We start from the raw sequence: 25,867 nt of genomic DNA on the forward strand, positions 1-25,867 counted from the left end.
AACAAGGTTTCTGTCTCCTCGCTTTTAATTCGTTTGGTTTTCCTTTGATGTGAAGATTGAGACCCAACAAAAGGTGTATTCTTTTTCTTCATTCGAAAACTTTCCAGCAGTCAATATCTCCGTGGCCTCTCTATGCGCTGTAAAGAAGGCCCGTTGTCCAAAACGTCACCAATTATGCACTTTTTATGATAGCGTTATTGATGACCTCAATTTGTTTTTTAATTGTACTTGTACACCAATTCCAACGCAGTATCACCATATAATTTACGCAATCCTGCCGGTTAAGATTTTCTAGCACATTGAAGATTATAGACCCCCAGCAGAAAACGTGCATGTGATTCTGTCCTAAAAATGTGTAAGAATATGCACATTAACATGAGTTCTTCAATCAAAATAATTTCACGTGCTCGTGAAATTTTCATGAAATCATCGACGCTCCACGCAAATTATACATACAATGACATGCTAATGTTATGTTTGCACTCCTATAGTGAACAGAATACAAATGAGACGAACAAACTTAAAAACTATACGAATGGGTCTGTAAAAATGAGACTAAGAAGTATCTACTTGGAATCGATTTGTGATCACGAGTTATGGCAAATCGTCGAATTTGCGAGGAGGCTAGATCAGTGCATGTTTACTGCATAGCCTGCAGCTTTCAACGCAGCACATCAACTGCAGTTGCACAAATAATAAACGCGAACACAGACGCAAAACTCAAGCTGGATGACATTGTCGTGTGTGTATTGACGTTCTTGTGGAATGTTTAGGTTTCCAAGGAGGATTCCACGTTTATGCAAACACTCGCCTGATGAGTTCGTGTGGGTACTGCCGTCCAGCCGTATGCTCTAAAGAGACGCTAAAACTCATTTACAGTCCCGCGTCTCTCGATGTTTCCAGCTGTGACGATTCATTACCGCCCATGATCTTTTATTATGAGAACAAAATACTGGAACCTGATATTTTTACAATTACAAAAAAAAACATACAATCACTACGTAGGTAGAAAAAATAATAGAGCGCGACGTTTCAATCGCAACAACAAGCGACCGTCTTCATGTTGCGATCGAAACGTCGCGATCTATTATGTTTTCTACCTACGTGACTTTACCAAAAGAACCAAAGAGTATGGATTCCTGCAGTCACGAAAGCTTCAAATTAAGACTGTAAAAGTAATAATATCCTAATTATTTGACAGTTAAGATACCAAACTGAGTATTGGTAATTGAAGCGGCGATACTAATGATATCATTACTGCGTAGGCTTTCACGGTTGTGCTGCATAGCTCTCCGATGTGTTTTCGGCTTGTGCCCCGTGTTGTTCCTGACGAAGCTCCCAGCACGTCGAGCGAAACGTCGGACAACATGACGAACAACACGCGGTACAACCGGAAAACACATTGGGGAATGATGTTGTTATTATAACGGTCAAAGTGGTTCCCTGCTAGAACTCCTCTCCTGTTTACAGCCCTCAGCCAGTGATGCCAATTCCACATTCCTATGGCAGTGGGAAATCCTTTCTATTGGACAAGTGCGGTTGACTCTGCACAAAGTGGCGTTTAAGAGGGATGATAGACTCACTCAACCTCTGACCAGGAACTTGAGACCTTCCGATAGCAATTAGTGAACTCTATTGCTGTATCACCTGGTTGGTAATTGCAGTGCTAAAATACAGCATGATACAATTCACTAATACGCTTAATTTTCATTTGTATACGTGCAGCCATATTGACTCTCGACTGTTGCTGTGTAGGTTGTGGAGGCGATTTGAACATACTTTGCCACGCTGGTAATTGCAGGTTGTTGAAAGCAAAAGGGACATAGATGTGTGAGCACAGTATGGCACGACAATATATTTTACCACGCTGCTCAAAACCTAGTCCTGCTGCAGTCTATAAATACATGCTATGCACATCCAAGCACGATTCAAACTCGTGCCTGCTTTACTTCCGAGATCAGATGATCAGGTGCAATCTGTGTGATTTGGTCATCGGCTATGAATAACATTAAATTACAATAAAAACATATATTGACATTCATAATACATAATCAACGTTTTTGGGTTTAGATCGCGTTATTTATAAATGTGTTGTAACCCTCCACCACCCGACACGGCCAATCAGTAAAAAAGTGTCACGTTGACAAAAGACAATTAGTTCACTGCTTTAGCCCACCGGTGTGTTGAAGCGTGAAACCACAACAATTTACAATTTGAGTACGACGTTTCGCTGGTAATTGCATCCAGCATCATCGGACAATTCGCCAGAATGGTGAGGCTCTGCTGTGTCTCCCGTTATTATATAGACACAGCAGAGCCTCACCATTCTGGCGAATTGTCCGATGATGCTGGATGCAATTACCAGCGAAACGTCGTACTCAAATTGTAAATTGTTGTGGTTTCACGCTTCAACACACCGGTGGGCTAAAGCAGTGAACTAATTGTCTTTTGTCAACGTGACACTTTTTTACTGATTGGCCGTGTCGGGTGGTGGAGGGTTACGACATATTTATAAATAACGCGATCTAAACCCAAAAACGTTGATTATGAATAATATTGGTCGCGAAAGCCTACGTGTTAAACATTCATAATACAAATTTTTTATTGTAATTATATCGTTATTAAAATAGTGGTGTTGTATTATCCGATTACGAAGACGGGTCGTAAGGGGTGGTGATATCATGGGGGGGGGGCTTCATCTCACAGTGGGTAGATCAAGGTTGATTTTTATTTTTCTGTTTTATTAATTTTAAGTTTTTTACCTACGTGACTTTACCGAAAAAACCTAAGAATATACATAGTTTTGTTTTCACGGAAATCTAGTTCTCTGAAATGGGTGAAAGTTAAGACTGTACAGCATGGGACTCGGTTGCCTTGTGTGGCGTGCACTTGGTCCCGCAGCTTGTGCTGGCAGTGGAATGTTTTTGAGATTTATTTTTCTCCGCATTCGCCCTGGAAATTCTGTGCTGCAGAAACAGCAATGACACCATTTTCCAAAGAGGCTTACCCGTCAAGCTGTTTCCTTGCTTCGCTGCAGACGGTGGTGGTTGAGGCGGAGGAATTGGTACACGTTACTTAGTCATACTTTTCCACTCCGTTTAGAAGTAACAAATTATTATTCAGGTCATTGCTAATGCAGTTGCTGGAGCTTATCTTTCTATGCAGTTTGTACTTATGGGGTTATGTATTTTATTTCCTACACTGAAATGGTGCAGTTGCTCGTAATAGGTCATTTCAGAATAGATGGAGTTAGATTGTCGATTAGTTATGCTCAGGGAGAGCAATGCAAACTTGAATGCACATACATTTTACTGGTAGGAGCCTCCTGGTTACACCAGCCCACAGGGGATTATTGTGTCCGTCGTGCAAGGAGGGGCTGGGTGGGGAGGGTGGGGCTGGGTTGGGATGGGAGGGTGGGGGGGGGCTGGGTGGGGAGGGAGGGTGGGGCTGGGTGGGGAGGGAGGGTGGGGCTGGGTGGGGAGGGAGGGGCTGGGTGGGAGGGAGGGGCTGGGTGGGGGGCTGGGTGGGGAGGGTGGGGAGGGGCTGGGTGGGGCTGGGTGGGGAGGGGCTGGTCACCCCGTGGTGCCCTTATAAAACTCAACGTGTAACCTACTCACGCCGGCTTGTGCCCGCCCTCAGTCAGGCATATTTGCGGAATACACCACGCCGCCGTTGACCCTGGCCATTGACGGAGCAACCCAACGTTCCTACCAGCTCCCTCCGCAGGAATGTGTTAGGTTGTCCAAAAACACGAGAGTGTAAGTTATGTTTCAGAGTCTCAGAATGTGCTGTAATGAAAGGAATGGAGGAATGTTCCTCGTTATTTGTGTTCTTTCTCCCTTGAAAAAGAGACTGCAATTTCAGTGGTCTCTTTACCGTTTCTAATTAAATGTTTAGAAATCAAGGAATCCTCCATGCGAGTGAAAGAAAGCCCCCCCCCCCCCCACATTGAGATCGGGAGGTGGGAGCAGAAGCGGAGCTCGCTTGACGTGTAGTTTATTTGTAGGACTGCGTGGAAACAATACTTTGCCTATGGATAATGAATAAATGGGAAAGAATTGGAACGTTTGCACAGCGGTTTCATTACACGAGAAATACCACAAGCTGGGAATATTAATGAGTGGGTGCTCATGCTACTACTGCATAACTGTACATTTGGGCACTGGACTGGCATGAAGAGCGAAGCAGGCACCGAGGTGCAATTAACCCGCCCGACAGCGCAACAAAAAAAATCCCATAATGAGGATTGAAAACTTGGCTGAAATGTAGCGCACCCCATCGTGTTTGACGAGAGCATTTGATGCTCATTTCTCCGAAATTCAAGCAGCCGAGCCAACAATGGATAGAACATTCATCGGCGTTGATAATCGGACCAAATGGCACCGAATCGAATGTAAATGTTAGCCTTGCTGCTTACTTAGCACAAGTGTTCTCTTTACGATTGCTGTTCATAATTAGATGAGCGGTGTTGCCTGTGTTGATTGAATGTTTTGTGTGTCCAGTTTATGTCCATATTTCAGCATCGTTTGCGGACCTCGGTGTCCTATTTATAGTTCACGAATGCGTTGCTTAACGTTAGATACGCCTTGCCTCTTCATTCCGGCATTGCTCATTGGATTTATTATACTTTAACAGACAATGTAAGTGGCGGGGAAGGGGGGAGAGGAATCTTTGCGCCTCTAATTTTGTTATGTCGACAGTGTCACATTTAAGGACAAAGGCCGTCAGCCTGTGCTATAATAAGCAATCATTGACAATACGTTATGCCGCAATACATTGTGTTACTCATACACATGAGCACTCGTTATGCGCGTGCTATGTGACATTTTACTTAATCTGGCCTGTTTTAAAAAAAAAAAATATTTGGTCGAACAGGTGTGAGAATATGTACGTATGTGTGTGAATGGGGTTGCAGCAGTGGGGAGCGGAAGTGTAGCATTTCGCGTGCTGTGCTACGAACCTGGCGACCCAAGTTCAATTCCCACTCACGGCCAACACAAGTGACGATTATTTGAATTGGTCGTAGGCCTTCTCTTGGTCAACTCAGCCTCAAATGAGTACCTTGTGTGATGTGTAAACATCACCACTGGGGAGACAAAATCGGCCAGGCGTGGTGCTAGCCACCCACCCCATCGTGTGCTGTGCCGGCCTTCATAGGTGTTCACTAACAGTTTGTTAAGGCTAGAGGGGAGATCTTTGTCTTTATATTTTAGGGCAGCAGTGGTGTAGTGGTTAGCACACTCTATTACAATTCCAAAAACATTGCTTTTATTCCTGGCCACCCATAGCTATTGGAATATAAATTTGGCCTGTCCCTCAACCAAGTCAATTTAGCCTAAAATGTGTACTTCGTGCAATGTATCAACATCAGCACTGGGAAGACAGGCACCACAGGTGGTGTTTGTTGGTTCTACCACCCACTCCATTGTATGTAATGCTGTTTCTGATAGGTGCTCGCTGACAGGACTGGCACCGAAGTAAAGTCACCAATGCACTTAATGTTGCATATTTAATTTAGAGTAAAACAGAATTATTTTTCACTTTAAGAAGTTTTTTTTATGACAACAATATCTATTGGGTAATGGTGTCATGGTCCCAATGCTGCTTGTTTTGTTTGATTGTCAGCTGAATTAGTGTGTGCTGTGCAATACACAACACATTGTCACAATTCACAATCATGGTTCAGTTGAAGTATTGATTCCTCTTTGTCTTGTTTTTGCCATTTTGTTGTATCGTTTCAGAATGTTTTTGTCTTCATAGATTTTTGTTCGTGCCATTTACTGAACATAATATGCATATAATTTGTATATCATTAGAATATATCCAGAATAAGTGGTACACATATGCGATATGATACATTAATTGCCATCATAATAATCGATCCTAATGGATGCATTTTTAATATGTCATAATCCACATTTCTCTTGATTGTGTGTGTCTATAGCAGTCACATTTATATGCGATATTAATCTAGTTGTTAAGAAATGAATCAAGACATCATTACAAACGTATTGAACATACGCGCATATTTGAATTGTTTTGGATTTTTGTGCATGCACCCATACAGCAACAAATCCCCTGATCCGAGTTCCATTCCCAGCCACGGCCAACATTAGTGGACAATGTTTGAACAGTTTTTGGAAGGGGGCGCTCCCTATGTCCACTCATCCTTACAGTAGTACCTGCTGCTGTTTGTAAACATCAGCGCTGGGAAGACAAAGACAGCTGGGCGGATTCTGGCCACACCGCGCCCTCGTTCGCCATGCAAGCCTTTCGCCGGTGCTTGTGACAGCACATGCCACAACAGTCCGTAAAAAAAAAAAAGTCAACACGGGGAAATCGTGATCTCTGTTTTTGTTTTTTGTGCATTCGCCCGTGCCTTCAAGGTGGTACAAGTTGGAGTCGAAGCCCGGCAAGAAGGAGAAGGAGCGCGGCGAGCTCGAGGTCAACATCCAGTACATGCGCAACAACCTGACGGCCAGCATGTTCGACCTGTCGCTCAAGGACAAGAAGCGCACGCCGTTCGGCAAGCTGCGCGACAAGGTGTCCGGCAAGAAGAAGGAAGGCTCCAAGGGCGGCGAGTCCTCCTCGGCCGTCGTGTCATCTTCGGCCGCGATGGACAGCGACGAGGAGGGGCATGCACCTGACGTTGAGCAGAAGAAAAAGAAGACCAAAACCCTGAGCCTGTTTTCCAAGTGGGTCTTCCTGCCTCCTCCCTCTATGTTTTTCAGAAGGCACTTGCCTTGTAAATGGGAACATCTTAATGATTTACGAAACGTAATTAATCCTCTACTAGTTGAAAGCCTCCTCACTCCCTGGTGAGGGTTTGTTTGCGCATACTTGTTTAGTGCACGTTGAAGCAGGGGTCACTCTTGACTGGTTCCGATATCAGTCAATCGCCACCGATGTTCGCTTTCACCGAGAGTTAAGCTCCGGTTATCGGATTCATAGCACGTTGTGAGAACCAGTGTACCCCACCGCTCCACCCCTAGCACACCCTGCTGCTGTTGGTTTACTAATAGGTTCGTGTTTGTCATTCCACTTATAACTCAAACTTAAATAAGTGTGGTGGCCAGTGCAATGAAAACAAGAAAAACTCCTCTTTCTCGATGCAGGGGTTTGACCTGACCTCGAGATTGTGCAAAAACTTGCACCTCTTGACGTGTGGCCACATTTCAATTAATTAAAAAAAAATCATCATACTTCTATTAATTAAATAAAATATCTTTGTATTCTTTATCATCATCATCTTACGGCTATTGCTGTACTTGAACGATGTTAGTCCATCATTTCACTTTTAACCAGAAAATAAAAAATAGTAAAAGGATGAGCTGCCATGTACACGTGACTGCACCAAAGGTGCTGTTGAAGCTCGTAATTCATCATGTACCTCCTCTAAAATCCTGTGGGGGAAATACAAGTTACATAGGGGTTCATTGCCATTATTTTGATGGGAGAGTAGATTTTTGGTACCAATCTTGTATACCTTGGAAATCATAATTGAGCCTTAAGACTCATTTTAATACGTTTTCTGCATTGAGATGTTTTCCTAATGCCCCTCTCGAGTATTTTTTGTGGTTAGAAAAACATCAGTGCCTCGAGAATAACCCATGAATACAAGCAAAGAACACTCAAAGCCTGCGCAATACTCATCCAAAAAAACACTTGAAACAACGTCATTCCTACAGACACCTCACTGCCCTGCAGATGTGTGTTTCACAGACTTAATTGCTACGTTCTCATTAAGATCCACTATCCCTGTCATAGGCATTGATCCCAGCCACCACCCCCGCTTTTAAGTGAGACGAGTGGACGTGCAGGTTGTTAGTAATAGGAATGCGTTTGACGGCGCAGTGGTGTGGAACAGCACGAGTTTTGATGACCATTACCCGGGTGCGCACGTGTGTGTGTACGTGCACGACAGGTCAAGCATGCAGAAGGGCTCTGTGTCCCAGTCGATGCTTACTCTCCCCACGAGCAAGGGGCTCGGCAGCCTGGCCTCCCTCTCTCCGTTTCGCCACCACGGCCGTCGGGAGAGCAGTGGCACTGCGTCCGTCAACTCTGACTCAGATTCTGTCGGAGGCAGCAACCCTAATCTGGCCGACAGCCCCGGTAAGCACGGGTTTCTTGTTTTTCTTTCCTGTTTGGTTTTCTTGCCACGTTTTTAAGGAGTGAGTGTTGCTCTTTTCCTTCTGGATCGCCATGTGCAGCAGCTGCATGTGTTTTATTTTACGAATGCATACCCCTGTTGTGATGTCGCAATAGATAGCGGGTAACAGTCTGTCTCTAATACAGCCCCTTTTCAATCCACTGCTGGATGAAAGTGTCCCAGTGCCTGTTGTTAGGATTATTTGACCATGCTTTTCCGCAATGGTACATGCTGATTGGTCAAGAGTAAGGTACACCCTGGACCAATTCAGGTATCGTGTGCACCACTGATGTTAGCCATGGTGTGGAATCGAACTCAGGTCACCGGGTTTTTAGCCACAGTGGTCTAACCACTGCGCCTCTGCCACTTTCCCTACTGACTACGGTTTATTCTTTAAAAATAGTTCTAGTGTTGCTTTCAGAGCCTGGATGAACTTCACTTTTTGGGCTTTTTGTGTTATTTAAAGCCACCCCATTTGCAAGCAGCTTACTGGATGATGAGAAAATAGGCTTTTTGTGTTCACGAGATAACAATCACCTTTGTGGAATTTTTTTACGTTCAAATTTTCTTTGGTGTTTAGAATAATTGATTAACTAAGCTCATTCTTTGGTTCTTTCGGTAAAGTCACGTATAAAGATAAAATAATAAATTAATTAATATCATACTACGACGGACGTTTCGATTGCAACACAAGCAATCATCAGGTATAAAAGAAATAGCAACAAAAATTTAACCAGAAAACTATAGACAGACATATAAGCAGACAGATATCACAAAGATACACAGAGAGAGAACGCGTATCGGCACAAAGAGAAAGATCGTCTCTGTGACGAGGCCTTAAATATGGAGAGGGGGTGGGGGCGGAGAGAGGGAGGGGGCAGAGAAAAAATTAGCATGTCAATGAGTGGACGACGACGTGGTACAGTACGCAAGCTTGAAAATTAAGATTGAACCACTTCTACGGGGAAGTTTTAAGCTTACCTTTTTTCTCTCTCTCTGATTTTTTGTTTTCTCTCTCTGCCTGTGTCCTCTCTTTGGAATTTTCACACTTAAATTCTAACTTAGCAATCTTTGAAATACGTAATCAACCAGGCTATGCGTTAATTGTGTGTTGACCGACTCTCTGTGTTGCATTACATTACATTTCGATATTTTGCTAGGTTATTTAATTTTAGTGTGTCTTTCTCCTAATTTTCAAGCTTGCGTACCGTACCACGTCGTCGTCCACTCATTGACATGCTAATTTTTTCTCTGCCCCCTCCCTCTCTCCGCCCCCGCCCCCTCTCCATATTTAAGGCCTCGTCACAGAGACGATCTTTCTCTTTGTGCCGATACGTGTTCTCTCTCTGTGTATCTTTGTGATATCTGTCTGCTTATATGTCTGTCTATAGTTTTCTGGTTAGATTTTTGTTGCTATTTCTTTTATACCTGATGATGATTGCTTGTGTTGCAATCGAAACGTCCGTCGTAGTATGCTATTATTTAATTTATTATTTTATCTTTATACGTGACTTTACCGAAAGAACCAAATAATAATTCCTGCAGTCACGAAAACTCCAAAATTAAGATTAACTAAGCTCAATTATTAAACAAAGTTACTTTTTACGTGGGTTAATGTGGAACTTGCTTATGGCTCTAAACGTTTTATTATGAGTCTCAAGTCCCAGCTTCACAATAAATCTTGACCCCTCAATTCATTGTCTTATTTTTTTGCATTAAGAATAAACTCGTACATTGTGAACAATGAACAGCCTTGAAAATGTACCTGAAAGTTCGGCTTGTCTGGACTTTATATAGTTTTATAATTTTAACTTTTTGAACCTTACTCATAAGTTCAGCTGAGGGTGATTTGTGCTCACTGCAACCCAAGTAGAGTGGCGATCCACTCGTTAAAAAAGTTTGTAAAAAATATAAAACAATTTCAGTTTAATTTGTGATGTGTATCTGTTATCAAATTGTTTAAATTTTTAATTATTCTGATGAGAAAATTATCACTTCATTTGCTTCAGTTTTACAGCATAGTGGCCAGATTGAACTTAAAATGGCTTCAAAATTAATCACTATATTTAGGTCATATTTTTATAACATTGCCCACATTGGTAGAACATTATAAAATAATTTATTGTTCATACGAAAAGACAAACGGAGCATTAACTAGCCTAGTTGACGTGTTTTACATTAATTGCTTAATTCATTACAGCCCACATGAAAACATCTACATTAAAAGAGAAATCCAATAACCTCCCTTGTAGCAGCGTGACAGTGTGTAACAGCGATAATTGATAACAAGGAAAATCTTTTACCATTTCATAAATTGTGATACTGAGAACAATCATGATTAAACCAGAATTAAATTACAAACTTTAATCTGAGTTTTTAATATATAATTATTACTATTAAAATATGCCTTGCGATAGATTAAGTTTCCCTAATTAAGAGTGTGGTCTGAATCCTGATTGGTTCAACAGAGAGACTACAAAGTAGAGAAACACTGTTTGACGCATGCATTCATAGCTGAGAAAAATATACCCGTTAAAACTAATTTCAATAGCATTAAAAAAAATATCCCATAAACTTTTTTGAATTGTTGTTCTGAAGTGCTCATTTGGATAAACGTTGTCTTATTGCAAGCTAATCCTGCACAGCGCCTGAGTATTTGTAAATTGTGAAACTTTAAATTTAGCTCACAGTTAATGTGAAAATAAGATTATTACACTGTACTGTCTATGGTGCCCATAGGTTTTTGTATCCACTCAACCTAAGCTTGATCTTCTGGATTAGGCCTTGTCGAGTGCTTATATCCACTACAAACTACCATGGGCATTTTCAGGAATTGAACATACCCACAATCAATTGTCTCATTTGGGTTGCATTAACAGATAACATTTTGAATAAGAAACATGCTCAAAACTAACCTGATCATTAATTTGGTGTTGGAGAACTAAAGATGCTCCTGGTTTGTGCATGGCAAAGCGAGGGCAAGAAATCATGTGCACCAACAGGGACGCACAAACACGTCCACGTCGACACCTACGAGCACCTCGTGCTCTCTTTTAGCCCCGCCCCCCCCCTCCCGATACGTTCCATTCATTGGCTACCACATTCTGATAAGCTCCCCCCCCCCTCTCCTCCCCCTTAACTTGTATTTAAGAGCTTGCATCTTGGAATCCCTGCCTCACTTGATGCAGCAAATCTGGCTGTGACGGTCCCACCTGATGACGGAGACTTGTGTTGCCTCCGAAACGTCGTGATTTTATTATTTTATTTTTATTAATTTTAATTTCATTTTTTACCTACGTGACTTTACCGAAAGAACTAAGAGTATGAATCCTTGCAGTCACGAAAGCTTCAAATCTAGAAAGAAATGCTTAACACGTAATCTAACCCGGACGACCAGACTTGAATAAGTTCTGATGGCCTAGCATTACGAGTGCGTGCGTGTATCCGTGTGGCTCGTAAGATGGGTCCCCAGGCGCTTCCAAGTCTGACGCCGAACCGCACCCCGGGCTAAGCACTTCTCCCCTGGCCTCCACCGAAGTGCAGTCTACTCACCGCCGGCACGTGTCGCTCACGGGCATCGAGGAGGAGGAGGGCAACCGAGAAGGCCTGCCGGGGAAAAGCAAGAAGAGCACCAGCAGCGGCGGCAGTAACCCGTTTGGGAGCGACGACCTGGGGGACGCGAACCCCTTCGCCAACAAGAAGGGGGCAGACGACCCGGCACACAAAAACCCCTTTCAGGAGAAGTCGCCCCCTTCAGGGTCTGCGTCTTCAGCCCCCGGTGATTGTTTAACTTTTGTTGTTGTGTGTGCTTTGTATTACCTGTGAGCAACTCGCATGGAATGCACCCAAACTCGTGCTTGTCCATCCAAGCACTATCCCCCAATGGGACGGGTGACCACGGTTGTCATAGGCTGGCAGGCTATATGATGGGCAGTAGAGCGTAATCGGTTGTTGTGCTATACTTCTATGCTTCCGCATCTATGGAGCTCGCCTTTACCAACATGCACTGACCAGCGTGGTGAATTAATGGTCAAATAATTTCCATGACCCCCATGGCATGGGAAAGCCCTCATTTAGAAGTGGATTGATGTACATATAATATAGGTGTACTCCAGATGATAAATAATTTCATGGAGCTTAGAAGGAAGACATTTGTTAGCCGGCTAGTTAGTCGGAGAGAAAATATTTAAGCTGTTGCGATTTGATTAATTATCACAATACATAGCCACATTGATTAAAGTATTAAAAGAGTCAGTGTAGCGCCTCCAGTGGTTACAGGGGTCAAAAGCATTTGACGTGCAATGTCTACAAATCGAAAATCCATCTTAGAGGTTTTTAGGGTTAGATCGCATAAATATATAAATGTGTCGTTAAACCCGCCACCACCCGACACAGCCAACTAGTAAGGGTTGTCACGTAAACAGAACGTGCCAATTCGTTACTAGTACAGCACACCGGTGTGCTGGAGAGCCAAGCCACGAGATTTACAATCTGAGTACGACGTTTCGCCAATAATTACAACTAGCTTCATCAGGCGACAGCCAGATTTGTGGAGAAGTCCACCTGTTTCGTTCCTTAAATAGAGGGGTAGATGTGATGACAACACTTGCGCGCTCCTCTTCTTGCGCAAAGTGGGGAAGGATTCATGAATCGACGTACATTGTGCGTGCGCATTATACGAGCCCTTTGATCTTGTTCTTCCTGTCCATTGTGTACTAAAATAGCCGATCCAACGGTAATCCCTCTTGAAGTATGGTTGGCCTGTATAGGCATGCATTTAAACATTTTATTTATTGAACCTTATGGCGGGATCCTAGGGTCCCGCAATAAACGGAAGTCAAAATCGTACTTTATTTTTGGCGACTCCGTCCCACCTCGCACATAAACGCCGCGACTCACCTGGCGCGGATCATTCTGTTGTCATGTCGTCCAAGCGCAGCGAGGACGAATGTGCAGAAGAAACAAAACTTAGAAACTTTGATTAGCGCATCGTGTAGAGCTCGTCGAGAGACTTAAAATGACGTCACAACGCAGTTTATGCGAGAGCCGGGTGCTTATGGGACCCTGGTTAAGGTTAATTTGATGATTCGCTTCCAAGCAGCACTAAGTCCGTAGCGATCCGAACAGTCATAATAATTTTTCTATCTCTCAATTTCGATAGCTTCTCGAATTAGTCTTGCCCAGTAGTAACTAGTTTTGCACAGAACTTCAACATTATCAAAATTAATTGAGTGTCCTTCTTGGCACGTATGTTCTGCTACTGCTGGCAGTTGTATTTGGGAGTATTTAATATTTCGTAGGGGTTCTTTGGTCTCATGCTGATCACTGTTCCTGTTTGCCCAATATAGCATTTGCCACAAGTGCAATTAATCCGGTACACACCTTCTGTTGATAGATTCGGTAATACATCTTTTGTGCCATATCTTAATTTCTGTATTTTATTTACCAAGCCTCGGATGTTTTGTTTTTCCAAACATCTGGCTAGTTTATCAGTTACTCTCACAATGTACGGTATTTTAATAGTTTTAATTACTTGGGCAGTTTAAATGCTCGTGTCATTTGATTTGGTTTTGACATTCAATGCCCTGTTGATTTGTGCATCATTGTAACCGTTCAATTGCAGCGCTTCTTTAACATGATTAATTTCACTTCCCAGGCTATCACCATCTGACACTTTCTTAGCCCAATGAATTAGCGTCTTGATGAGATCGGATTTCTGTGCGTGGTCATGGTGTGACTCTGCGTTCAGATAGGCGTTTAAATGCATGCCTATACAGGCCAACGATACTTCATTAGGGATTACCGTTGGTAAGGCTATTTTAGTAGACACAATGGATAGGAAGTACAAGATCAAATGGACTCGCATAATGTGCATGCATAATGTCAGTTGATTCATTAACCCCCCCCCCCCGACTTGGCACACGAAGAGCACACAAGTGTTGTCATCACATCTACCCCTCTATTTAAGGAACGAAACAGGTGGACTTCTCCACAAATCTGGCTGTCGCCTGATGAAGCTAGTTGTAATTACTGACGAAACGTCGTACTCCGATTGTAAATGTTGTGGCTTGGCTCTCCAACACACTGGTGTGCTGTACGAGTAATTAATTGGCATGTTCTGTTTACGTGACAAACCTTACTAGTTGGCTGTCGGGTGGTGGCTGGTTTAACGACACATATATATGTGATATAACCCAAAAAAACCTGTATTATGGATGATATTGGTCGTGAAAACCTGCGTGTTAAATCGTAAATCGTTCATCATTCTTACACTTCAGTGCATTTATTGTCAGCATAACAATCATTTGTAATTGATGCGTCGTTTCTTGCTTGCCAACGAATACACGCAAACTGACTTTCACTATCTCAGGTTTGTAATGGTATATCATGTCAAATTGTTCTTTTGAGCAAAGTTACGTGTATTTTTGCGAGTAGATACATTGGCTAATTAATGTTATAACACAGGCCTACATTTCCGTACACAGTCAGTTTTTAGAACACTCAGAAGTGGTTTGTTCTTGTTGACCGCAATTAAAACAAAGAACAGGAGGGAGGAAAAAAAAAAAAACCCTTTGGGGCATCTGTTTCTCCCGCAGCAAAAAAATCGGAGGAAAAGAAAAGTCACTCTTCAGGGTTCTCCCTGCCGAGCCTCACCAAGTCGTCCAGCAAACCGCCCAAGGTGCCCGAGCAGTCCAAGCACGCGGATGCGGAACAGCCCAAGAAAGAGTCGGGCAAGAAGCTCAAGCTGCCTTTCTTCTCGACGCCAGACAGCAAGGCAGAGTCCGCCCCCGAGAGCTTGCCGGCCGCCACAAAGCACCCGGCAGAGGAAGTGGCGACGCGGGAAAGCCCAAGGCCCAGCGTGGCGGTTAACCCGTTCACCATGGAGGGCAATGACACGGAAACTGTGACGAAGCCAGGGTGAGTGCTGTCCCTGCGCCGTTGAAAGCTGTCCGGGGGGGCCCCACCACTACACCACCACCACCACCCCCCCCCAGTTCCTCCATCTACCTCCCGAATTTTGTTGGTTTTACTGCTGCCATTTTTCAGGTCAACAACAAGCCGCTTTAAAATTAAGGATACGTTTTTCGGCGTGTTTTGATTTCGATGTAAAATGAGTTTATTCACACTCTGCAAAGTGTAAATTGGACTAAATCCGCCGTGCATGTCCTAAGGCGATTTTTGCCATGTGTCGCTCGCCGTTTTGGGCCGTCTGTCATCTTGACTGCGGCGGCGTTTATAATTTAAAATAATTACGCGCACCTTCGTGTAGCTCTGCATTTGATGAGCAACTGCTCATGTTTCGTCATCCGTCTTGTGCAGCGTGACTTCTTCTCCCCTGGAAGCTTACGTCTTGAAGAAACAAGTTTTGCTTTCCCAGAAGTCTGCCATTTGGACTTGAATACAATATAATACACTTTAAGGCAATTAGGAGATTACTTTTCTGATCATCTACACTGCATTTTACACAGCATGTAGAACACAAAATGCATTTCCATTAAATTTAATTGCTTTGCAGTTCTAATTCGTGACGTGTAAGTTCAAGCGTACATTGCAGGATTGTTGCGGCACAATCCGGTTAGTCTAAGGCAGCGTCTCGTTTGTTCTCCCTGCAGACGGAACACGTCTCCTCAGGCTGAAATCAACCCAGTTCCCTCCCTCAGTGCCTCCTTTCCTACTTTCAGCTCCTCCTTATCATCTCCTCCTGCTGTCTTTGATAAGCTGCACCCTGCTCGCACCTCGCAAGCATCTGACAATGTAGGTCTAGATATGACGTATGACGGGGAACAATCTCCTGGCAGTCTTGAACATTCGGGGGAAAGGGCAGAACCGACTTTCAAACGCATTGATAGGTCAGCTTCTTCTCAACTGGTAAAGGCCCTCATGGGTTCTCGACGCGGTCAAGCAGATCAGTCGCCGCCATCCATTGTTGACGAAGAAGCTACTTCAATTCAAAGCATTGAGGTTGCGAAAGTTGAAGAGAAACATGTGGGACGGAAAGATCCTCCAAGGGACCCTTTTGTTGAGCCTGTGGCAGCTGAAGAAAAGTCTGGCAAGAGCTCACGTGTCGTGAAGGAAACTCCTCTGGTGGACTTGGAAGCTGAACAAGATGTGGAACCACCAAAACCAGTAGCAAGGAAACCACGAGCAAAGGAGCCGAAAAGCCACAGCACTCCGGACACAGTGGTTCCTCCTCCAGTTCCATCACGGAGGATCAAACCAGAGGACAAAACGGAAGTGATTCTGCCCCAGACATTCGAGGTGGTCAATCCAGCAGAAGCTGACCTTGGGCAACTTGTTAAACCTCCCTCTGATCGTGTGTTGAGAGGTGTTTTGCCTCTGCCAGAGAAGACTGCATTTGACGTTGAGCCCAAGAAGAGTGTAGACCTAAATGCAGATGCAGCATTTAAAACATTCAGCGAGTCTATTGATGATGATTTTAAAATGCCTTCTGTTCCAGATGAATCACCCTTCCATATAGGAAAGAGCAGTGTCGGGTTCCCAGCTGTCGACGATCCCAGTGGTTTTGTAGACAAAGAAAATGATTACGTAAAAACTAGTCCTGTGGAATTATTTTCGAAGAAGTCACCTCCTAGCAGTAATGCCAGCCCAACTCCTGCCAAAACAGAAGAGCCTTTTTCTTTCGAAAGCATATCTGCATCAGTGAAGTCTACAGGGCATATGTTTGTAGCAGATGATGATGATGATGACGATAATGATGTAAAAACTATTCCTGTGGAGTTATTTTCAAAGTCATCACCTCCTAGCAGTAATACCAGCCCAACTCCTACAAAGACAGCAGAGCATTTTTCTTTGGGAAGCAAGTCTGCATCAATAAAGTCTGCAGACCACATGTCTTTAACCAAAACCTTAGGCTTTGGTGCTTTTCAGGAGTCAGAAAGTCGATATGTAAAGGAACTGAGCGATGATGATGATGATGATGATGAAAACAATTGTGATGACATTAAGATGTCAGAGCCTCAAGCAGAAACTGTAACTCTAAGCACAGAATCAATTTCATGTATTGAGGATGTATCTTATAAGCCTAAGTTTGATCGAGAGAGTAATAACCTGGTGGTGGAGCCCACCAAAACCAAGAGTCAGGATCGAAGTGAACCTGTAAAATATACAATTGAGGCATTGGATTCAAAAGTCAAAACACGTGGACACTTGGACAAAAGTGAAAAATCTCCTGTTAACAAGGTGGAAAATGAGTCCAGTGACTTGAGCGAAGGTTTTCAGCTGGAAAGTGTGAAGGATAGCCAACCCATAATTGAACAGAGTGTCACAAATGTGCCAGAGATCGCACAAAAGTCCTCTTCCACATCTGTGAAGCCATCAGTCAAAGATAGTCAAATTTTGGGTTCAAAAGAAACCAGCAACATAGCCAATTGGCAGACTGAACCGACAACAGATTCAATTGAACTGTCTAGTCATAAAGTAAGAAATGCCAAAACCTTTGGCACAAAGTAAGACATCTGCAGCTAAGATGGTGCTTAAATTGAAACCAGAGGAGTGCGATGATTTAAAAGAAGGTCTGGATCCTTGGAGTGCCGAGCCAAGTCCACCATTCAGTGAGAAGAGCTTTACCAAAACACTGCCATCATCCTCTGTTGAAGTGATGTCATCTGTTCAGTCAAAAAATCGCCCAAAAGAAGACCCTTCGCTCTCTCCTTTTGAAAGACCTGAAAATGATGTACAGCAGAAGAAGGCTTCCACTAAATCCCACCGTGAAGAAGCTGAACCCAAGCCCTAAGACCCTCCGCAATGTTGTTGAGGAAAGTAATAAACCCTCTGTGGAATCACGGCCTCCCATCGCTGAGGACAAGAGCCCAGCACAGTCACTGCCTACGCAGAAGGTAGAGGCCCTTGTCTGGAGCCCCACTCCCGAAGGAGGTAAAACAAAAGGCTTTCCACAGGCATCAGCCCGTGTGCCGCTGACGGATTCCAAACCCACGCAACCACTAGTTGCATCTTGCCCTCCAGTACCAAAGCAGAGCCCCGCAGATCCTGAAGCCAAGACCAAGAAAACGCTCAAGGTTCTGGTTCTTGATGAAGACGACATGGACGACGTAATTACAGCAACCTTTGGGGAAAAAACGGAGCCAGCTCCATCACCTGCTGGCCTTTTTTCTGCCAAGGATAATATGTGGGGCGGCACCAAAGACCAATTCGGCACAAGCAACAAGTTACCTACAGCAGCCTCCAGCTCACCTTTGTCCAATACTGCCGCTTGCTTTAACGTCTCAACCTCCGGGTCCTCGGCTGACATTTTTCCTGCTTTGGACCACAAGTCTGCTCCTAAATCTGGTGCTGCTCCTGTAGCTTCTGAACCCCACTGTGAGTCCGAGGGTGAGGCCCAAGCAGCCAGCGTAGCACGAGTCCACCTGGCAGACATCAACAGTCGGAACAGGTGAGACATATGGGTCTCCTAGGGACAAATCAGGTCATGTTACTAACAAGCAGGGCTTGGGTGCGCCTCTAAGCTGCTTGCTTTGCACGCCAGTGCTTCTGTGGTCATTGTATTTGTGAGCCCTTGGGGCTCAAGGCATTAATCAAGCATTTAATCAGCCAACTGCCTCGGTGTCGGCCGTCTATATGTAAATATAATTCAGAAACAGTTTACAAAACAAGAGCATGTTTACCAAACTCGTACGAGGCTACGCTGTCATTTTATGCACTCGGGAGTGCCAAAATAGTAATTATCATAACACTTAACCAGGTTATGTGGATTAATAACATTTTTAGGCAACAAGGCATTGTGCACCAGGTGGCAGACGCTGTATTAGTACACAATGACGTGCCGCATCAAAGAGCAATTGGAAACGGCACGTGGCAAACTCGTGTAAACTCACCCGGCAATCTCCCCACCCTCGGGTGCAATTCGGGGACAGCCCTTTCAGAAAATAGTTAAAGCAGTAATTGAAGAAGCCAGTCGAACACTGTTCGGCTATTACCAAACTCAAGTCCCCTTGTGTCTCCAATCCACATGGCACGTGGCAATGAATGGAGGGGGACTTATTGTCTGTGGAATTGCAAATGACGAGCTCCCGGGTGTGGTGAGCAGGCACGTGCTCCCGCTGTTTTGACACTTACTCTTGGTGTTTTACAATAGCCGCAGCTGATAGGGGGGGGGGGGGCAGGCTTTTCGCTGGCCGGCTGTGGTGTGAAGTTGACACTGCACAAATCTCTACATCGCTCCGCCTGTCATCGCCATCCTCCGCACACTCTTTCTCTCTGCTCCCTTGTTTTCATCTCTTGATTACTTCTTGGGTTTTACTAACATTCTTTCCCCCTGTCCAGAATATTGCTGTTTGTAGTTATTCGTTATTCCAACTGTTTTTCTTTACTTGTTTTGGGGGATTTTTTTGGGAAATCAAATGTGAAAGTAATCTTGGAGTGATATGAATATTTCTTTATTCATGTAACGATTTTCTCCGTGCGATTCGATGAATTGTCAATTATTTTGTCGTTGGGATGTTGGCTACCAACAACAAGGCAACTCCTATGACTAATTGGGAATGGGACGCAAGCGTAGGATTGATCACCCTGTCGCTGGCCGCCTTTGGGGAGGGTGTATAGTATGAAAGGCCGAAACACCCTAGGACCCAAAGGTTCACTACTGACGATGCGCTCCCCAAATTTCACCAGGCTCACTGTTCATGAACTCTTGGAAGTGCTTGCACAAAGGATAATAACATCTCATCCTGTGTTCTTTGGAATCTTTGTGATTACATTCAACTATCAGTTATTTATTTGATTTATCTCTTGTACATTATTGTTTACGAAGTTATATTTGCTCTTTTAGCCTCAGGGTAACAATCGCATGCCATTGGCATGTAATATGCCTGAATGATAACATCGATTCTCACAACGTGATTCTCACACACACACGATTCGATGCATGTATTGTGATAATTTACTCAATGATTAATTGACGCATCATTACATGCCTGATCCTTTTTCGCTGGCTGCATTAAAGCATGATCGCTTGGATTGTGTGCCCTGTGTTCGTTTCTCTTTAACGTTTTGTTGATTTCACCCACCCCGCTGCAAAACCAGCACACCACACCCCATCAAGCCCATGCGAATCAGGGCAGTGGAACTTCCCTCCAACTCCAGCCCTGTTGCAGCCCCGAGGGAGACAAGAAATCAAGGCAAGCGGCCGGCACCGGCGGTGCCCGGCGGCTTACGGATGAACGACAAGGTGAGGGCGGCCAAGCACGGTGGTGGCGTTCGGGCTGTGAACTCCTGATGGACAAGGGACCGTGTGTTCCAGGGGCAGGGTAACATACGGCGGTAGGGCCTGCGACTTAAATGCTTTACGGCCCATGGCCTACGACATGGAAACGGTCCACAAACTATCCAACCTGCAAACATCGTAGCCACACTCGTTGAGCAACAAGAGTGACTGAGGTCCGTGTTAATGCATGGCCCATCAAAGGTTTTTGAAAGTCCTATTTGGCCTTCGGCAATGAAAAGGTTTTCCGCCTCTAATGGGCAGACTGGGCAGTGGCCCAACAAGGCAGTCCTGCGTGTGGACTTCATCAATGTGGCATTTAATAGTTATTATTTGCAACTAAATTTCAACTGTAAAAAAGCCCCACATTTTACTAAAGTACATGATAAGTCTTAGTTTTTCTTTGTGTTGGCTATATTTACTTGCAAAGGGTTTTGTTCATATCTACAGTTGTGTTAGTTTAATAAGTCACTTTGAAAATCGTTCTTTTTACACCTTTGCGTGCAGTGTGCAAAGTAGGGGGCCCGCATTGCAATTCACCGGTCAGAACAGTTGTGAGAAAATTGCAATAATTCAAGTTATTATTCTCATAATGAGATGGTCCTTCTCTAGCTTTGCCTGCAGCTATTCTTTGATGGCCAAATTGTACAAATATATATCTCACATGAGTGCCAGGAACGAGATAAATTGGTCGAATCGTTCAGAGGCATTTAGGCACATGCAGCAGTAGGTGAGAAGAGACAATGATACGTTTGGTGAGGGAGGCAAATGCCCCGTGGAATGTTCGTTTTAGCGAGGCATGGCTGGATTTTCTGTCCACGGCCCGATAAGCTGACAGACTTTGAGCCAACTGTGATGAGCTGCAAGTCCAATGCTGCTGTAATAAAAGCATGGGATTTAGTTACAATTTAAACATAATAGTAAACTATGCTAAACCGTTAATATGAGCGTTTTTTAACCTCGGGCTGTCTTTTAGCACGGGCGTCACGTGGCTTAAAATATTTTAAGTGGCAGCAAAAAGGCTGATATTTTTGGCTTTGGCATTTGGATCATTTAATTGCGTGTTTCAATGGCGATTCTTGTTGTGCCTTTGCTTTAAAGCTGACAATTTGTGCATCGTCTCTAATAAATAAATAAACACTTTTGAAGCATTTCATAAAACGGTGTTTACGCACACTACGTTGTTCGAATTAAAGTAACACATTAATGCTGCCTTTTGACAAACAAGCAATAATTACAAAGAGTGTTGATGCATGTTTTGTTTAGAAATTACTCCATCAGCACCTGACAATTTGTAAGCTAATTTGCCAGGACTACAGTTATAAAAAAAAGGAAAATGGTCATATCAAGCAGACTGGTGATCATGGGGGAAACAACACCATTTACACACTGCTTATTGTCATTAGATACACACTGTTGTTTCATGGCATTTTCTTTCGCTGTTATTATGCAGTTTATAAAACTGACATTTGCAGCTGTCCGCTAAACACTTTTCATTTTTTCTGTTTTGAACTGCCTCTGGTGTAGCTGAGCCATAACTCTAAACTGATGGATTTTCATTGACCATTTCATTCCCGACCATAAAAGCGATTCGTCTTGGACATCGATCAATGCAATTCGTCGTGCTCCGTCTTATCAACAAAACTTGTTTTTTTACCCCCCCCCCTACTCCATCCACCTTACCCATTTCTCCCCTCCCCTATCTTCTCTCTCCCACGGACGGCCGTGGCTTAAAATAAAAAAAAAACGCATAAAGGACTTGGCGACGGAGATGCGCGAGAGCCAGGGAGGCCAGGACGAAGGGCCCTACGCGCACCTGACGCGTGCCGAGCTCGTGCAGCTGCTGACACGGCAGCAGGCGGAGCTGGTGGACCGAGAGCAGCGCATCCACGCCATGGAGGACTACATCGACAACCTGCTGGTGCGCGTCATCGAGGAAACCCCCGCCATCCTGCGGCAGCCAGAGCGCGGCGCGGGCCGCAAGGCCGGTCGGGTGTGGTGACCTTGCAGAGGTTCACCTCTGACGCCATCCCATCCCACACGTGTCACCCTTCTTTATTTGTCCCACGTGAAAGAGACACGTGACGTCGGTCGACTACGTTGGCAGTGGTGTTACGAGCCCAGGCTGGTAAAAACCTCACCACCGTCACCATCAATGCTGTCTTTTTAACAAACAAGCAATAATTGTGTGTATCCAGAGCAGAGAGCCATTGCCCCAAAACGCTAGCTTACTGCACTGTAATTCTGTTGTAAGCAGTGCTAATGATGATGGTGGTGAGTTTTTTTTTTTTTGTTCAGCCTCGGCTTAGAAATTGACAAATTCTCGGGCGAGCACCATCGAGGGCACGCTGAGCTCAACGGAGAAACTCCTCTTGGCATGATGCTCTCCCATTGCAATGTCGTAAAATTAGTAGTTCAAGAAGGAGCGTGGTTAAGTAGCAGGGGGGGGGGGGGGGGGCGCCCCAAACCAATCCCTAATCCCCCTGCGAGCTGTGCAGGTGGTGCTGAGACGTACAGTGGAGACGGCGATAGGGTTGAGCGCTGCAGGTGCTGAGCTGAGCGGCTGTCCCTTGAAAGCCACCAGCCTCCTGCCCCTTCTCTTCCGCCACTCTTCAAACAGCTCCTGTTTTTCTCTCTTTCGTACCTTCCTTCCCTTTACCTCGGCTCCGCCGCGCCTTGGAAACCCCCTCTCTCTGTGAGATAATCTTCTGTGCCTGCCCCTGTGGTGACCACACGGCCGCTCCCGACTCTCTAATCGGCTGTGGGAGGATGCAGCCGCGAAGTTTCGCTGTGAAGCGTGCTGTGCGGAGCAGCGCGCCGCGTTGGCAATTATAAACGGTGCCTTCACAGCGCATGTCGCGAGACACTGGGTGGGGGCGGTGGTAGTTTTTAAAACGCTGGCGCGACCACTGACAATGAATGCTCACTGGGGAAATTGGTGCGCGGGGTGTGCGGCATTCTTCCAAGATTCAAATACTGTATCCTGCTTCCTTGCACGTTTTGATTAAAACAATAATTTGTGGGTTTAAATCTCACAAAGATTAACGTATAAAAACTCGTTCTTTCAGCATTTAGTCTTAAAATTTGGCGTATCTGATGAAATGTAAGGGGTTTTTTTTTTCCTCTATCCCAAAAATACAAATTGTGTAACCGTCGTGTAACAATGATGATGACAAAGGGTGCACAGTGGTCTTCGTGCAGATGCAATTAATTTTTATCCTGGAATGTTATATACCAAAGGGCTCTCTTGATAATTATGCACTGTTAGTACAACGTCCAATATGCTGTTCTCTTGAGTTCACCGAATGCTGATGGTGATTTGTTTTTGTTCAACTACTGTTTTGAGCGCCGCCTTGGTTCTGTTGCGCTACGGATTAACTGTTAGCACCCCATGCAATTTGTAAAGCATATGCTGAGATTTCCTCCAGTGCGTCTGATTGCGGTTGCTCTCCAACAACGGGGGATCACGTTGGAATGTTTTGCCTCATTACTAAGTAAAGTGGCCTCCTGCACAAAAGCCTTGAAGAATGAAGTGCAAGATTTGTCGCACTAAAAATTATACACTGGCTTCACCTTACATTACTGATATTTAAATGAATTCCATGAATAAAAAGAAATAACAACAGACTTCTGTTACATGTATACGGTATATTACAGTGTAGGCTGACGATATGTCTGTAATTGGTGGCGTGGTTGCAATTGTGCTGTTTGTGACATGTCAGAAAGACACTGGAGTGCTGGACTGGCATATGGGGCCAGTAGAAATCTCATAAAACACTAATAATAATTAGAAATAGTTTTGTGTGTTCACTTTGTCTCACTACCTTACGGGTTTTGTACTTTCAGTGTTCGGTTTTGTCTCACACTTGTAAGAGCAAAATGAACTTTGTTTGGCTGGTACAGAGAAAAAAGGTATGCGTCTACTGAGATTACATCTCGACTATTGCCATCAGGTTCCTCATACAGCGTTGGCTTTTTTGGCAAAAAAAACATCGTGTCCCAACCCACGTGGCATGTGCATGTTCATGCTGCATAATGTCAGAGATTCTCTGTGTACGTGAGTCCGTGTTTGCTTACTTGAGGGATTTTTTTTTCAAAACCGTACAGGATATTGGTTTGTATTTGTGGTTAAACCGGTGAAAATTATTATCCGTGGAAGCAAACTCGGTGCACCCTTCAGCAAAGTCATTTGAAAAACAAGCTGATTTTTGGCATGCAGACGGATGGCATTTTTTTCATCGATTGCCATTTAAATGTTTCGTACGGATGACATTTCAAATAAAGCCTTCACGTGATATACATGACTATAATGAGATTAATTACAAATCAAAGGAAGTGTGAGGCAAAATAAATCCTGACTTAATATTGTACAAACACTGGTTTTGTTTCTTGCTTGTTCATTAAACCAAAAATGAAATTCAATTTGAGTTCAACCAATGTAGTCATTTGAGAGATTTCTATTGGCTCCCAATAATTTCCTTTGTTAAGTTCAAATGTTGCTTTCGAGCGTGGAGAACATTCCGTTGGTTTCTGAAGTAATTTCTGTATATTCTTATGTTCCTAAAATGCTTATAATTGTCGTTAGCACAAGTATCGTTTGCTTAGGAAATATATCCTTTCACAGAAATTATATAAATATTTAAAATTCGGTGGACGTGTAGGCGTAGTTTCTGCAAGTACACAATATTAATGTACAACTCTATTTAAAAGTTGACTGTAGTCTTCCCTCTAATTGATGACTCACGCCAAATGACCTACAATAACATGAAACGATTAAATAATTACTTGTATATTGAGTGCCTTCATATCGGACGTATGGCGTTTGTAACACAACCTATGCATGGACAAATATCGATTGGATCTTAGTCACAATATGGTGAAGGAGGTATGTTGGAAAGTGGTTTATTATTAATAAAGTATTTTATTCTGTAAAATGGCTGTTACGGGTCCTCGATTGTTGCGGATTTGCACTGAGAGACAAATAGGAACATGTGGAGGTTATACATATTGTTAATAAAGTGTGCTTTGTCTGACACATCACTAGATGGAAAGAGTGTCAAGAATAGCGACAGGGAGTGGCAGCAAAGGGAGGGAACTCGCCCGAGAGGACGTCCACTATGAGATGGAACCATGAAATCGGTTCGCGTGCAGGTGCTAGGTGGATTGTTGTGACGCGGAATCACGAGGGGTGGTTTTCGCACAACAAAACATTCCTGCTGCGGAGGGAGCTGGTAGGAACGTTGGGTTGCTCGCTCAATGGCCAGGGTCAACGGCGGCGTGGTGTATTCCGCAAATATGGCCGACTGTGAGGGCGGGCACAAGCCGGCGTGAGTAGGTTAAACGTTGAGTTTTATAAGGGCACCACGGGGTGACCAGCCCCTCCCTACCCAGCCCCTCCCCACCCAGCCCCACCCCTCCCATTTTTGGATGCACGACGGACGGACGGACACAATAATCCCCTATGGGCTGGTGGAACCAGG

At 44.2% G+C, this 25,867-nt stretch overlaps 1 protein-coding gene across 2 annotated transcripts in view; it reads left to right on the plus strand.

Moving 5' to 3' along the window:
- Nucleotides 1–25,321, plus strand: part of LOC133345580 (rab11 family-interacting protein 1-like) — a 31,909-nt gene extending 6,588 nt beyond the window's left edge. Inside the window, exons 2-7 of one of the 2 annotated variants that reach the window (XM_061556486.1) lie at nucleotides 6,387–6,695; nucleotides 7,925–8,112; nucleotides 11,610–11,927; nucleotides 14,746–15,067; nucleotides 20,210–20,354; nucleotides 22,144–25,321. In XM_061556486.1, the coding sequence (XP_061412470.1) occupies nucleotides 6,387–6,695; nucleotides 7,925–8,112; nucleotides 11,610–11,927; nucleotides 14,746–15,067; nucleotides 20,210–20,354; nucleotides 22,144–22,389 (1,528 nt within the window). In that variant the 3' untranslated portion in view covers nucleotides 22,390–25,321. Of the gene's footprint in view, nucleotides 1–6,386; nucleotides 6,696–7,924; nucleotides 8,113–11,609; nucleotides 11,928–14,745; nucleotides 15,068–15,762; nucleotides 17,827–20,209; nucleotides 20,355–22,143 lie in introns of those variants that run through there. The other variant, XM_061556485.1, reaches the window with a different exon arrangement.
- Nucleotides 25,322–25,867: the final 546 nt, after the last annotated feature.

Source organism: Lethenteron reissneri, chromosome 22, assembly GCF_015708825.2.
Source record: "Lethenteron reissneri isolate LAM-NWPU_2019-01 chromosome 22, ASM1570882v1, whole genome shotgun sequence".
Lineage (NCBI taxonomy): Eukaryota > Metazoa > Chordata > Hyperoartia > Petromyzontiformes > Petromyzontidae > Lethenteron > Lethenteron reissneri.